The sequence below is a fragment of the Lissotriton helveticus genome, chromosome 3_1 (assembly GCF_964261635.1).
Source record: "Lissotriton helveticus chromosome 3_1, aLisHel1.1, whole genome shotgun sequence".
NCBI lineage: Eukaryota > Metazoa > Chordata > Amphibia > Caudata > Salamandridae > Lissotriton > Lissotriton helveticus.
Window position 1 is genome coordinate 288,889,182 of NC_136061.1, and position 16,285 is coordinate 288,905,466.

Consider the following 16,285-nt stretch of genomic DNA (forward strand, 5'->3'; position numbering starts at 1 on the left):
TGATGGTGCGGAAAGAAAAGAACTTATGTCATCTTGCTGGGGTGACGCCAGTATATGCACTGCACATGTAACTTCCGGCATGAACACTGACCTGATCAAAGCCACCTACCGGCATGCAGAGGTACTGCTCAAGATTTTCCAAATCCGTAATCTGCCGCTAGAAGTCTAACAGATTGCTATGCTTCAAGGTTCGTGATGACCAGACGCTGGGACAGCAAATTAGCAATTAATATTAATAAAGTATGTCACAAGAGAACATTTGAGCGAAGGAGACACCACAATAAAGGCTTCATGAATAATTTATTCCATTTGAATTTTTTTTTAAAAAGTATAAACCTTTTTTCATTTCCTCAATCACAATTTGTACAACTCTTGTTTATGGCATTCGGCAGCAATAGTGTTCGTTCCTTAGCCACTTTTAATTCAGTTATAGTAAAAAAAAAAAAAAAAAAAAAAAAAGGCTTGAACCATGGAACGTCACAGCAGATTAAAATACAACTCCCCTTGTTGAAGCGAACTCAGTCTTAAACAGGTTTCAGATGTTCACAATTGGAAAAAACACTTTAATTTTGCAGATTCAGATAAGTACAAGTAATTTTGAATAAAAGTAAAGAAAGCATTTTGCTTCAAATATAGCCACCTTCCCACACCACCAGAAATGAGGTTACTAGACTGGAAAGAGAAATCTTATTTTAAAGGCATACATCCAAGTTTTGAGATGTTGAACATCTCCAAAAGCAAATCAAAGAAAGGAAAACTAAAAAAGAAGTATGCCTCACTATGCTTTATCTATTACACGTTAAAGTCATGTTATATCCACTCATGACCAACCAATACTACTCAATAAAGTGACTCAACATTATGTGCATTATATTAGACTTGATATGCTACGCTATATGGATATATAACATAGGATACATCTCCTAATTTATGCCTCTTTTTAATCATAATGTTTCAGGTTAACAAACAGTGCTTGTTTAGAGTGATGTGAACTTTTTTGTACTGCATGAAATTAGTGACTGTTCTATAACATAGATGCAACACATCTTTAGATGCCTGTATCATGAAGATATTGCAAATTAAGCACTCCCCTATTTTAGTGGTTTCTGAATAGCACCAATATAATGTAAAAAAGTGATTATGCACAAACGTACATAAGTCTATGTTCAGATTGCCTCAACTGCTTAAGAAAATCGTGCCAGTAATTACATTCAACAGTTTCTCACAGAATTCCATCAATGCCAAAAAGTCTTCGACCAACTTAACTGAGTGCAATGTGCTTTTGTTTAATACTATAAGTGTGTGTAGTTTTCTGAACAAAATAAATCAGACCAAAAGAGCAATTAATGTAAGCTTAGAACTTCTGGGTTAGTTGCAGGTTCCAAAATGTAACGTCTCAAAAATATTCAACTTGCTAACCAGGGTGTAAGGTTTGTTGGCAAGGCAAGCCTTGAGAATGCTAGAAAGCAAAAGGATGCATTTTGCACTTAGCCCAACATAATAAGGTACATTTTAATGCAGTATTTCTGAAATACCACATTAATTATACATTTTTACCCATTGAAACAGGAGGAGTTTAGCAGTTGTTAATCTTGTCGTTCACACAAAAACACATTCATTCTTTCTGCTATTACTTAACAGCAACAATTCTCTGAGAAATCTGCTTAATGCGAGCAACTCTTCCAATTACACAATTCTTTTCACATTTTAAAATAAAGCTATACAAACAATGTCTGATGTGCCCATTTAGCAGTACCATTCAAGTTTCAGCAAATTAACATGTGGCCAAAAGAGATATCTGGTAACGAAGACAGTTTAAGCTTTAGCAAACACGGGAAACGTTGAGTTTAGAAGCATCAACTGAGAAATCCCTTGCTAACAATTTCTATTTTTTCCAATATGTATCTGTTCAATAACTTAGTCATTTGCCTGTGTTCCTGTAGATAAACTAAAACCACAATTTCATTTGGCTAACAAAATGCAAGATTTTAAAAGGTGTAGATATGTTAGAAAATGTCATACTACAATGCATCCACTGTGTAGTAGGCAATGTATTCAAACTGCAAAAATGTATTATCATTTATACATGGTTTGACAAGTGGAAGATTTTCAAATTAAAGACAAGCAAATTCATAATCACTGCAGACGCATTACTCAGTCTCAGATCTGAGATCTACGAGTGCCTAATCAAACAGATCAGCCACTTTCTCATTTAAAAAATCACTTTACTAACAAGTGCCCAGCTAATGAAGTTAGAGAATGAGTAGCTGTTTGAACGGTTTAGAAAATGGGGTTGGCATATGTCCATTTGGCTATGCTAAACTGAAGAAAAACAAATAAATAATTAACATCTGAAAACATCCTTAAGATACTAACCATTTATATTAACTTTTCACTTTTTTCCAAAAAAGACAAGTCAAAAGGAAAAAATAAGGAGTATTTAAAATGCTTATTCGCAGCTTTAATTTAAATAAAAAAAAAAAAAAAAGGAGCTAAAGGGGAGAATTTTTCTGCTTCGTTTCACTCCAATATCAAAATATGCCGAGTCGGATTGCACCAATATCGTTTTGAAGAAATGAATGAAAACTTATCACCAATTGTACATTTTCTTTTTTACAAAAAAAGTTAATATTTTATATATACAATTTGAAGAAATTATGTTTTTTCATATGAAAGTGATACTTTTCAGGTACATATTTTGTATTTACAAAACTCGAATTTCAGTGAACAATACTGAATTACGTTTTGTGAATACAAGCCTCTCTTCTTGGAGCATTAGTAGTGAATACACACAGGAGTCTCAGATCGCTCCTTGGCAAAGAGATGTAGTTATCCAAGTTTTAAGAAGTTTAGGAAAAAAAATTCCTTCACAAATGAAATAAAATAAGAATACCACGATTCACTGAGAGAATCTATTTACATCACACTAATTAAAAACACACCAATCTTTCAACTTCCAGATTGACAGACTTTGCCTTTGTAAAAGGCTAGAGCTGAGCTAGATTCCAACCTTAAGGAGATTTGGTGGCAAGGTTAAAAAAAAAAGAAAAATGTATCCTCCTACATTCCATGGCTTTCAAAAGAAATATTTCCAACCGATCTTATATTATGGTTTTATATTAAGGATCTCTTATCTACAACTTTGGGTACTGGTGATTCTTTTGGCAACACCACGCCATTTTTCAGTGGAAACGGACAAGGTCTGAGAAAGTAGCATCAGCCCTAAACCAAAATACATATTCAAACTGAGGAGTTAATTTTATTCCTACTACGATTTTAAACCATCAAGATCTACATATTGCCATTATGTTGCTTGGTTTGTAAAGGTGTGATATAAAATGCTGTAAGACCCGGTACCTTTTCAATGTATAAACACAGTGAACTTCATTACTGTACATTTACTCTGCAACTACAGCTTAGCTGTAAATCCCCCACACAATGGTATGGACAATAATCCCTCTATCCCCATTAAACTGTACATCAAGACAATAAAAATTTACTGTCCCCGCCCACCCTTTACAAAAAAATAATACTCTAAAAGCAACCTACCGCAACTTTTAATTAAGACGATTACATATATTTTAGACCAATTGCTTTAAAGCAAGAAGGCGGTATAAACCTTCTAGGAAAATTTTTATAAAAGGTTAAGAAATATAAGACAATTTATACATTTAAAAACTTACAATAAATAAGATGCAGGCATTTTTGAATATTGATAATAGGTATTTTGGCTCAATACATCATCATGATGTTCTTAAGCCATGTTTGCAATGCACTGTTTTATAGTCTTTACAAGTCCCATTGCTGTATATATTAATTTCATGTGAACGGTACGACGGCTCATTGCTTTCAGGTATAGGGACTGGAGAAAATGTGTTTTGCCACTTATGTTGGTAGATTTCACGGTTTCCACAATCTTCCTTCTTGTAAAATGTCTGTGGCCAATGAAATGTAATAGAGGAAAATAAATCTTGAGTCACGTATTCCAAGGCCAGAGGTCAAGTAACAAGAATTTATACCTCATAATAAATGACTCACAGAAACGATATGTCCTGCACTAAATAAAATCCCTTTTCCTTGTATAGTTCAGTTGTAGGTCACTAGGTCACAGCATGTTCATGACAAAGTTGTATAACTGATTCAGCACCACAAAGTGAACTGGTAGACATGATCGTCTGTCCTGGGTTGCAGGATCACAGGTTAGCCAGGAGAGTGCATTATATTGTTCCAAAACGAACCTTGAATTAAAAAAGACATTCAATATTAAAGATCAAACAATATGGAAATGCACCACATAAGCTTATGAAACTGAAGTAAGCATTGAAATTCAGTGAAATGAAGTGAGTTTTAAATATGGACATGTATTCTGTGAAGACATTTACATTTAAAACAAGAGTAAAAGTCTTTAAAAATAAAGGCAAATAAACAAAGCAACAAAATGCATTTTTCTTTTTTTTTGGGGTTAAGTAGGGATATGGGGCGGAACGCGGGTCAGCTTGTAAGTTTTTTGCCTGGTTTAGGTAGCACAATGATCTCGGCTACCAGCATATCTGGAGGGATAGAGCTCGGTCCCTCAAAGGAGTTGAAGAGCCGGGTGAGGACCGGGGCCAACAACTGGCTGAAAGTTTTGTAGAACCCGAATGAGAATCCGTCTGGCCCCGGGGACTTAAGAGGGCGGAGGCGGGAGATAGCAGCTAAGACTTCGTCCAGGCGGATAGGGGCATCCAAGGAGTCCACATTGTCCTGACAGCGCTCCGTTACATTTGCGGACTCCAGATAGTTACTAACATCTTCCGGCGAGACAGAGTCCGCCTCGTATAATGTAGCATAGAATGTCCTGAACGCCTTCGCAATCTGGGTCTCGCCTGAGATGTCCTGACCGGAGTCATCTGTCAGGCTAGTGATCTGGGATCGTTGAGCCTTCGCCCTCAGGGCGCTAGCGAGCAGGCGGCCTGTTTTATTCCCCCGACATAGTAAGAATGACGGAGGAGCAGAGCTCATTCATTCTAACAAAATGCGCCTCCGTCATTCTAACAAAATGCATTTATAAAAGCTGTTAGTCTGAAGAAAAAACTACAGTCTAAACGAAACCCTGCAGCATTTTCACCCCATTCATTAGCCACACAAAAATTTTATTGATAGCATTTGTTGAAAGGCCAGGTAATAAAAATACAATTATTGTACCCTGTAGATTATAGCTATGGTACCAGAACAGTATAGGCAAAAGAGTATCCGTGTGTGCATCTAGAAGACTTCTTTGCTGAAAAACCAAAGGTTACAGGGGCGTTATAGTTCGGTTCAGATTTTACACACAAAACCATAGCAGTTATAGTTATCTCAAGTTACTCATGCCACGTTATGCAGTCTTCTCATCAATAATTTCAGGGACGAAAGGTGGCCCTTCAAAGTGCCCAAAGCAGAGTCCTGCTGGGCCACAGAAAGTATGAAGAGAAGGACTTCAGATAAGGGAGCAGATAAAGGGTCAATAGATCGATCTGTACAATATTTACAAAATGTGTTCCATCGCACAAGTTACTTACTTGTGTAACGATATATGTAAATGTAAACAACTTTCCGCGCCAGAAAAGCAGAGCCATGCAAGATACTGACCACAGGTGTATTGAAATTAGGGCCCTGAAAGGGATGACCTTAACCCTAGAAATCGGTTCACAGAGGACGGGTGGGGAGGTAAGGAATCTCACTAACTAATGTCTCTTACAGATACCGTCACACAAGTAACTTGCGCATCTGAAAGACACGTTAGTGCTAGATTCCTTACCTTAGAATAGATACCCCAGCACTACCAACCCCGGTGGTGGGTCTGCGAACCAAGATCACACCAGAAAGTCACAGAGAACAGAACGGCTAAAGAAGCAGTCTCTCCGGACTTGACTGGCAAGGCAATAATGCTTGGTAAAAGTGTGCAACGAGGCCAACGTGGCTGCCTTACAGATGACTTGCAGGGGGACACCACGTCTCAATGCAGTAGTAGCTGCTGTCGCCCTGGTAGAATGGGCGCGCAACCCCACCGGAGGTTCCTTTTTGGCCAGAGAATAACATGCTTTGATACACACGACCCAGGGGGAGATAGTCCTCTTGTGTACGGCCCGTCCTTTCTTGGCACCCACGTAGCCAACAAAGAGTTGGTCTTCCACCCGAAACTGTTGTGTGCGGTTCAGATAGAAAGAGAGCGCACGTTTTGGGTCCAGATGGTGGAGCCTCTCTTCCTCTCTGGAAGGATGCGGAGGTGGAAAGAAAGTGGGCAAGGTGATAGTCTGCCCAATGTGAAAAGCAGTGAACACTTTTGGCAAGAAGGAAGGACGTGTGCGAAGCACAACCTTGTCAGATGGACTGACAGAAAAGGAGGCTTACAAGAAAGAGCCTGGATCTCACTCACACGCTTAACGGAGGTGATAGCAACCAGGAAGGCAGTATTCAAAGTCAACGAACGAAGAGGACAGTTGTGAAGCGGCTCAAAGGGAGCGCATATCAAAAAAGTAAGTACCAGATTCAAGTCCCACTGTGGCATCACCGACAGAATAGGTGAGTAATGATTTTGAGAAATCTATTAACAGGGGACTTGAAAAGAGAGGGCTGATCAGGGAGGCTGAGAAAGCCAGATAGCAGAAAGGTAGCACTTGTTAGTGCCCAGAGCAGAGCCCTACCGGGCCAAAGAAAGAAGGAATAAAAGGACTTCTAAAAGAGGGACAGAAAGGGGGTCCACAGCCTTTGCTGTGCACAAGGACACAAATTTCTAACACCGATTTAGTGGAGGGACGCCTGGCTGCCAGAATGACAACACAGACTTCAGGAGGCAAGTCAAACAGAATCAACGGTCGCCGCTCAATCTCCACGCATGTAGGTGGAGGCTGGACAGGTTCGGGTGGAGGACTGTCCTCTTTCTTACTTCTACGACAGAAGATACTCCCGAAGAGGCAGTCGGATCGGGGGATCCAAGATCATACTGAGTAGCTCAGGATACCAAACTCTTTCGAGCCCAGTTCGGGGCCACATGAATGACTTGGGCCCGGTCGCCCCTGATCTTCTTCAGCACTCTGTGTAGAAGTGGTGTAGGTGGAAAGGCGTACAATAGACCGCAGCTCCACTCACAATGAAAAGCGTCGCTGAGCGAGTGCCGCCTTGGAAATTCCAACACGCAGAACAGCTGACATTGTGCGTTCTCTTCTGTGGCAAATAGATCTAACCAAGGCTCTCCCACACTGTCGAAAGAGACCTTGCGCCACCTCAGAGTGAAGACGCCATTCGTGATCCATCAGGCAGCAGCGGCTGAGTTCGTCCGCCCTGGCGTTCAAAGAACCTGCCAGGTGTTGAACCGTCAAGGAAATGCCTTAATGTTCCAGCCATGTCCTGAGACGCAGAGCCTCCTGACATAGTATCCAAGACCCCACCCCACCCCGCCCTGTTTGTTGCAATACCACATGGCGGTGGTGTGGTCTGTGAACACCTGCACCACCTTTCCCTTGACAGAGGGAATAAATGCCTTCAGTGCAAGAAGGATCGCCCGAAGCTCCAGAAGGTTGATATGGAGCCGGGACTCCGACAGAGGCCTCTGATCTCCGCCTCTCCCCTGTGGCCACCCCATCTCAGGAGGAACGCATCTGTCATCACTGTGTGCTCTGGTTGAGGAAGGGAGAGGGATCTGCAGCGGACCCAATGATGATTCGTGAGCCACCACTGCAATTGTTGTGCAGAGCCCTCCGAGATTTGGATGTAGTCGGACAGGTTCCCCTGATGCTGCGCCCACTGGAACTTCAGGTCCCACTGCAGAGCTCGCATATGCCATCTGGCATGGTTGGTGAGCAGGATGCAGGAGGCCATGAGGCCCAGCAGTCTCAAGGCCGTCCTGACCGAAACCTGGGACAAGGGTTGAAAGCTCTGAATCATAGCATGAATGTCCAGAACTCGCTGTTTGGAAGGGTAGACCCGAAACTGCGCCGTGTCCAGAACCGCTCCGATGAGGAGGAGCTTCTGAGAGGGAATCAGGAGTGACTTCGGCACGTTGATGAAGAACCTCAGCAAATGCAGGTCGGCGGCCATATTTTGATGTTGGGAGACAACTTTTTGGGGCGACGCCGCATTCAACAACCAGTCGTCGAGATAGGGGCAGACTGAAACCAGCGATCTGCGCAGATGAGCTGCGACCACCTCCATCACTCTCGTGAACACCCGAGGGGCGCTTGTAAGGCCAAAGGAGAGCACTGTGAACTGAAAATGCTCCTGCCCTACCATGAATCGCAGGTAACGCCGGTGGGCCGGCAGGATGGTGATATGAAAATAGGCGTCCTGCAGGTCCAAGGCTACCAACCAGTCTTGTGGATTGAGTGCAGACAAGACCGGAGCAAGTGTGAGCATCTTGAACTTCCCCTTCCGGAGGAAGCCACTGACATTCCGAAGGTCCAAGATAGGACACAGGCCTTTATACTTCCTTGGAACCAAGAAGTAGTGGGAGTAACAACCACGGCCTACTTCTGGCATAAGAACACACTCGATTGCCCCCTTGGCCAAGAGGGCCGTAACGTCCCGTTGGAGAAGTGTCAAGTGATCCCCTGACATTCGGTGGTACTGTGGCAGCATGGCTGGAGGGGTAGACTCGAAGGGGAGGGAGTAGCCTCTTCAGACTAGTTGCAGAACCCACCTGTCCAATGTGATGGTGCGCCCTTGGGGAGATGATGGCGAATCCTGCCACCCACTGGTGTCTGGTGGGTCTGAAACACCGGACTAGGAAGGTTTGGAGACAGCGGCTGCAGGGGGGGGTGGTGGACTAACCCACACGGTGGCCCCGTGACCCGCCTCTGCGGGTACACGTACGCTGCTGCGCTGAGACTTTCTGCGCAGGCCTGTGGCTTTGAAATGAATGTGCTTGGGCGCCCCTTCCTTGCCCACGAAAGGAGCGAAAAGCAAAAGCGGAAGGAGTGCATTTGACCGAAAGGCCCAAGGACTTGGCCGTAGCCCGCGAGTCCTTAAAACGTTCCAACGCGCAGTCTGCTTTATCGCCTAACAGGCGAGTGCCATCAAAGGGCATGTCTATCAACGTGTTCTGGACATCCCCAGAAAAGCCAGTTGTCCTCAGCCAGGCGTGACGGCGTAGCGCCACTGTCGTTGAAATCGCCCTGCCCAGCGAGTCAGCAGCGTCAAGACCACAATGGATGGTGAACTTGGCTGCGTCTCTCCCCTCAGCAATATCTCGGGAAAGAATTATTCGAGCCCCCACCGGACACTGAGGCAGCACTTGCGCAACCGTATCCCGCACAGAATGGGAGTAACGGCCCAAGAGACATGCAGTGTTCACACACCGCAGGCCTCAACTGGCGGAAGAGAAAGGAAAATTATACTTACCAGTATGCCTCTATTCTTGGCATGTAGGGCTGCAGAACCACACACTATTGCATTAGATCACCATCTGGTGGTGGGCCCGGATGATTTGTTGTTGTCTTGGTAGAGTCTTTGTCTGTTGGATGACTCCTCCCTTATATCGTAGTGCGCATGGGCATCGGGGATGCAGAGGCTTGGACCACCAAGCTCTCGGGGTGGGGTGTTGGGAGAGGAAAACTGGGTCGCCCGGGGCGGGTGATGGCTTCGTGTCACGTTCTTGTCCACAAGGCCCCAGTGTTGGGTGTGGAACAGGTGCCCAAAAGAACGTCTAAGAGTGCATCGTTAAAGGGCAGCAGCGGCTCTGTAGTAGCAGAAGCTGGCTGAAGCACCTCTGTCAGGAGATTAGTCCTGACAGTCACAGTAGAGAGTTCGAGGTGGAGAGCCTCAGCTGCCCTACGCAACCCCGTAGAATATGATCCACCCTCCTCCGTAGCCACGGTAGAAGGAGATAGTGCGCCAGGTTCAGGAGCATAACCCTTGTCACCTGCATCCTCCGGATTCTCATCCCAGTCCTGGCCTAACTCGCATTGGGCTGCTACTGGGTCCGTGGACCCCTCCCAGTCCTCCCCTTCATCCATAGCCTGTGGAACAGGTGGAATATACGGAGGTGGGTGTGAGTGTTTGATTGGTTCAGATGCTCCGTCCATCACCACCCCCTTTTGTACCGCTTTGTCGCCACAAGTTGGCAGGGTTGAGAAGTTGGCCTGATATATAGTGCTCACTATTCTAGTGATCACTTTGTATCATACCAAACAACCCTTATTGATGATTGGTTGTAAGTCAACCTTTCTGACCAGCTATCCTAGTAGCATGGACACGAGCAGTCTTCAGGATAAACTCTAGAGGGCGTGTTAAGCCAGCTGTTTCACCATCACATATACCCCTTGAACACCAAGTCAAAGGACACCACAACAAGTTGTTATGAAAATAAAGGATATTTATGTATAACAAGTCTACCCTGAACTCTTTATGAGTCAGGGAGCTAAGCACACAACAAAACTCTTATAAAAATACTTCAAGTTGCACAATTTACACAAATGCCCGAGGGGCACGAAAAACCATATACTACAAAAGTGGAATGCGAAATACTAGCAGGTAAGTAACCAGATCCAGAGGCTTCAGGATCGCTAGAACTACACTACTGAACCTTAAGATTACGAGCAGGAGGCCTAGGGAGATCGGGTGCAGTGTGTGCACTCTGACGCGGGATGCGGGAAGAAGTCTATGGATGCTAGATTTCGTAAAGTTAGTGTTATCGGACGAATCCGACCTGTTAGGCTGAAAACGAAAAAGGATCTGGACACTTAGATAGTGAACCTACGTTGGAGCACCGAAATGCTCGAGTTACCTAGCCCAGGGGCTGCGGCTGCATAGGGTTCAAAAGACGTCGGGAATCCTCGTTACAGTCTATGGAGCCTGAAAGAAGAAGTTGCTGGCAGGCGATCAGTGATGAAGTTCGATGGGATCCAAGCCTGGATCGGAGTTGAAGATGACCTGAAAGCAGAGGGGACTCAGTTCTTGATCACTAGCCAGTGATCAGATGGGCACCAGGATGGCACCGGATGAGGGCACCTCGACCAGGTGAGTGGGCGACGCTTGGCTCTGCAGTCTCTCGGACCAGGAGGCGTTGTCGGCGACCAGGATGGAGGGGCGAGCTGTCCCACGAGGGTGTCTGCTGTCGGCGCTGCTGAAACCAGGATTGGAGCAACAAGCCTTGGCAAAGGCAAGCCCATGCGGTGGACTCAAGATGGCGTCTGGAGTGGACCAGGAGGGTCCAGGGTGCTCCTCTGTTGGAGGGGAGCAAGGGGCAGTCTGGAGCAACCAGACCAGCGGTGAAATCGTCGTGGTATGTCGTCAAGAGGGTCACTAGCCAACGGGCAAGTGACCGGACAACGTGGCAAGCAGCAAGGAAGCAGAAGGGCCCCACGCAGATCTCGTGGATGCTGGAGCTGCTTAGGGTTAGGGCTTCTCAAACCCCAGTGCACTTACTCGAGGGTCTCTCGGGGGTCGTGCTGGAGAAGCGTCGTGCAGGTCTTGAAGATGGCCGGTCCCACGGGTCTCGTCGCACCCACGAATCTCAGCTGTGCTGGATGATGTAGGTAGAGGTCAGAGATGGCAGGGAATCCGGGTCTCGTCGAGCTGGGCAGTCTTGATCCGGAGGATGGACTTCAGCAAACCGCAAGAGCTTCGATGGTGCCTGCTGGTGCAGGGTGGCTACTCCTTAGCCACAAGGGAGAGTCTTCAGAAGAGTCATGAGTTCCTTTCGTGGAAAGTAGTTTCAAGATTCAGAATTATCTAATTTGGGAAGGGGGCCTGCTCTTATCTTTATACTAAGAAAAAGGGGCTGGCACGCGACTAAGTCCTGCCCTATGGGTGGGACTAGGAGGGGGGGTGGTTACACCCCTCTCCTTTGTCCGGTCTCTCCCCAGCTCAGGGGCTGGTGTGCCCCAGGAACTGGTTTGAGCCGGCATATGCACAGTGAGCACCGGGGTGCCACTTGCAGTCACCTTCCTTTCAGCCCTGCCTACCTGGAATACACAAAATCCTGTACGGGATGGTGCTGGCACCGCCCCTGACAGGAAACCCTTTGTCCATGCCTCCGTTGCTGGAAGGACTCCCAGCAGCAGGAGGGCAGACTTGTGTCTCGATGGCAGCATCCATTTTGTGGAGCTGAGGCTATGTCTGACTTTAACCGGGGTTCACAGTTACATTCATGTCGTGTCCCTCTAGAAGGGTGGAATGCTAACCCCGTCGCCAGAATTGGCAAGGGGTTAGTATTCCAATTCGTATGACACCTTACTCGACATGTTTTGATAAAGCTATACCAAAGTTAGCATTTAACCGCGAGGATTATAATGCACTTAAGAGTATATGGTATAGCGTTATCATGGAACAGCTATTTGGACTTGGTTCCGCAAGCTGCAAACGGGCTCAGCTCATGCCAGAGCACCATCTCACATAATTCCAAGCACTCTGCCTTCAGGATTGACAAGGCCTGCCATAGGAGTGACTGATAGGAATATATGTGTCCATTTTAGGGTTAGATATAGGAATACTATATCTAAAGCAAAGCGTGTTTACACCACCTTGCCCCAGCTGTCGTGCAGCCAGTTGTGTCTGTTTGGGTGGCCAGCCAGGGGTGGCATAATACATGCTTCAGCCCCTGGTAGGCCCTGGGTACACCTATGCCCTGGATACCTAAGGTATGCTGTACAGGGACTGATAAGGTGGCCCAGTACCAATTGGTAAAATGCACCTAAGGTACATGGTTGTAATTTAGAGAGAGAACAGCTAGGCTGTGGGTCTGATTAGCAGGCCCACAGCCAGGGAAAGTCGTAAATCAGTGAAGCAAAAATCTGGGGTGGCCATGGGATTGAGGACCCCACTCTCCTACAAGGGTATGCTCAGACGTTGAGTCCCTTGCTCACTTTGCCACTGAATTCAAGCAAGCCTGGCTGAAGACGGCTGGAAGGCCAGAAACCGGTCCTAGGAAGCTTGATTCCGGTCTAGGGAAGGCATGGCTTGGCAGTTCGGGCTGGACTGTTCCCATGAGGCACAGGGTCAGACTGATTTGCATATGGCCATGTCTGAACTGGGGTGGCAGAGTGGGCTAAAGAACGGTGATGGATTAAACCCAGATCTGTTGACTGGGTGGGAGTGTTTGATTGGTTCAAATGCTCTGTCCATCACCACCCCCTTCTGTACCGCTCAGTCGACACCCTTCCGGCACCTGTACCATGCCGGGGACGGCGATGCCAGTGGAGGTCGCACAGGGCCAACCGACCAGGACGGGGATCCAGGCCTGAATCCACGGAGGTCCCTTATCGTCGATGCCGTCGGGGCCGGAGTCGTTGACAACGTCTGGGCTAGAGCCGGCAACATCGAAGGACAAGGACCCCCAGCCCGCCCCCAAGGCGCACTGGCGGGCCGGACGGTCCAAAGACACGTGCCATGGCTGACAGGAACTCCTGCAGCTGGGTCGGAGTCGCCGATGGACCCGGAAAGGGCAGGTAGGCCATCGGCAACTGCATAGGCTCCGCAGGGGTCGCCCGACTGGCTAGGCGAAGAGCGACAACGCTTCTTCGACTTTTTATGCTTCGCCTTACTTGACTCCAAGTGCAAAGGCTTCGAGTGATGGTGATGGCTCCGCGCCCGGTCCCTCGACCTCCCTGTGGACCGAGACCGTGAACAGCGCGGAACCGACTCCCGGGCCTCCAGTCACTTTCGGGACCGCTCCTGCAAATTTTTTGGAGCCATGGCCTGGCAGTGGGGGCAAGACTCGGAGTCGTGGTCGCGCCCCAGGCAGTAGAGACACTCACGGTGCGGGTCAGTCACCGACATCGTGTGGGGACAGGCTGCACAAGACTTAAAACCAGGCGCACAAGTTACTTACCTTCAGTAATGATATATCCGTAAGAAACAGCAGTTAGTGTTAGATTCCTTACCTTAGAATATCCCCAGGCGTCAGACTGGATCCGGAAAGTTTTTGTCAGCAGTACCCTTGCGCATCGGTAGGCGTTGTCTGCGGCTCCGCGTCCGTCGTTGTGATCGCCGGGATGACGTATTCGGAGTACGTACACGCCGCCCTCGCGTGCTGACGTCAGTTCTTTACATAACTTTCCCGCCAAAGAACGCAGAGCCATGCAAGAAACAGACACTGGTGCCATGAAATTAGGGCGCTCAAAGGGAGATACCTTAACCCTAGATATCGGTTCGCAGAACAGGGAGGATGGGTGGGGCAGTAAGGAATCCTCTTACAGATATATCGTTACCGAAGGTAAGTAACTTGTGCATCTGAAAGAAACAGGTTAGTGTTCGATTCCTTACCTTAGAATAGATACCCCAGCAATACCAACCCCGGTGGTGGGTCTGCGAACCAAGATCACACCAGAAAGTCCTGGATAACTGAACGGCCGAAAAAGCCATCTCTCCGGACTTGGCTATCCAGGCAGTAGTGCCTAGCAAACGTGTGTAGCGAGGCCCAGGTAGCTGCCTGACAGATGTCCTGCAAGGGGACTCCCCGACCCAGCGCCGTGGCCAGAGTGGAATGGGCGCGCAGCCCCACGGGAGGCTCCTTTTTCGCCAAGGAGTAACAAACCTGGATGCACAAAACGACTCACCGAGCGATGGTCCGCTTGTGCACCACCCGTCCCTTTTTAGCGCCCACGTAACCAACAAAGAGCTGGTCGTCCACCCGGAACAGGCGTGTGCGGTCTAGATAGAAGGAGAGCGGACGTTTTTGATCCAGACGGTGGAGCCTCTCTTCCTCTTTTGAGGGATGCGGAGGCGGAAAGATGGTGGGCAAGGTGATGGGCTGCCCGATATGAAAGGCTGTAACCACCTTGGGAAGGAAAGAAGGATGAGTCCTCAAAACAACCTTGACCGGATGGACAGAGAGGAAAGGAGGCTTAGAAGACAGAGCCTGGAGCTCACTCACTCTCCTGGCAGAGGTGATGGCAACCAGGAATGCAGTCTTAAGAGTTAGAAGACGAAGAGGGCAATTGTGAAGTGGCTCGAAAGGATCGCACATCAAATAAGTCAGACCAAGGTTCCCACTGAGGCATCACGAAAGGAACAGGAGGAAACATGTGAGTGATGCCCTTCAAGAATCTATGTACAACAGGGGACTTGAAAAGAGAAGGCTGATCAGGAAGCCTTAAGAAGGCCGAAATGGCATAGAGGTAGCCCTTGATAGTGCCCAGAGCAGAGCCCTGCTGGGCAAGAGAAAGAAGAAAGAGGAGAACCTCTGAAAGAGGGGCAGAAAGGGGATCCACAGCCTTTGCTGTGCACCATGCCACAAATTTATTCCACCTGCAGGCGTATACCGATTTTGTGGAGGGACGCCTGGCTCCCAGAATCACATCAGACTTCAGGAGGCAAGTCAAATGGCCTCAACTGTCGCTGCTCAATCTCCACGCATGGAGGTGGAGACTGGACAGGTTCGGGTGGAGGACCGTCCCCTGCTGCTGCGACAAAAGATCCTCCCGAAGAGGCAGACGAAGCGGGGGATCGACTGACATGCTGAGTAGCTCGGGATACCAGTACTTTCGTGCCTAGTCCGGAGCCACAAGGATGACTTGGGCCCGGTCGAGCCTGATCTTCTTCAGCACTCTGGGCAGAAGTGGTATAGGCGGAAAGACGTACAACACACTACAACTCCACTCGCGACGAAAAGCGTCTCCGAGCGCGTGCCGCCTCTGAAATTCCAACGCGCAGAACTGATGACATTTCGCGTTCTCTTCGGACCCGCGGTGAAACAGGAGGCAGATAGCTGAATGAACATATCGAGTTCAAAGAATCTTGCCGACTGACAAATCTGAAAATCGAATTTTAAGGTGTCACCGCGGTGAACGGAATAGATATAAGGAACACGGGATAGAACCTTGTATCAAAAAACCAAGATTTGTAACAGCGATGGAGCTTTGAGAGAAGCAGTACAGCTTAGGAGAACTATAAAGGAAAAAATTACACATAAAAAATATTAAAGCTCCCATAAAGATACTACTCAAATCATATCCAATCAGATGAGGAAGTGAAGAACAGTCAATCGGATATAATATAATAGAGACTTCCGTATTAAGGATTCCTACAATGAGAGTTCTACCATTAAGAAGGACTCCACCACCTTGGTGTTGATGACCCCAATTTATTCTGTCCTGAGGAAGGTGTGACCATATCTACGGCTTAAACACTTAAACACTTAAACACCGAAACGCGTCGACACATAATGTTCATAGAATCCAAATAAAGCCGAGTGGTTTTCATAAACACGCCAATGTTGGACATTGGAAGCCTCACAAGAGTAACACAAAGGCTATTGGATCTGATTATTTGGGACCAACATTTGTTGATCCATTGAAAATAAGGGGTTTACTTGTCTGTTTTCTTAAAA

The 16,285-nt window shown here is 47.1% G+C and overlaps 1 protein-coding gene across 1 annotated transcript in view; it reads right to left on the reverse strand.

Moving 5' to 3' along the window:
- Window positions 1–283: 283 nt before the first annotated feature.
- Window positions 284–16,285, reverse strand: part of MED13 (mediator complex subunit 13) — a 1,439,203-nt gene continuing 1,423,201 nt past the window's right edge. Inside the window, exon 30 of the mRNA XM_078679821.1 lies at window positions 284–4,238. Coding sequence (XP_078535947.1) covers window positions 4,106–4,238 — 133 coding nt within the window. The 3' untranslated portion in view covers window positions 284–4,105. The remainder of the gene's footprint in view (window positions 4,239–16,285) is intronic.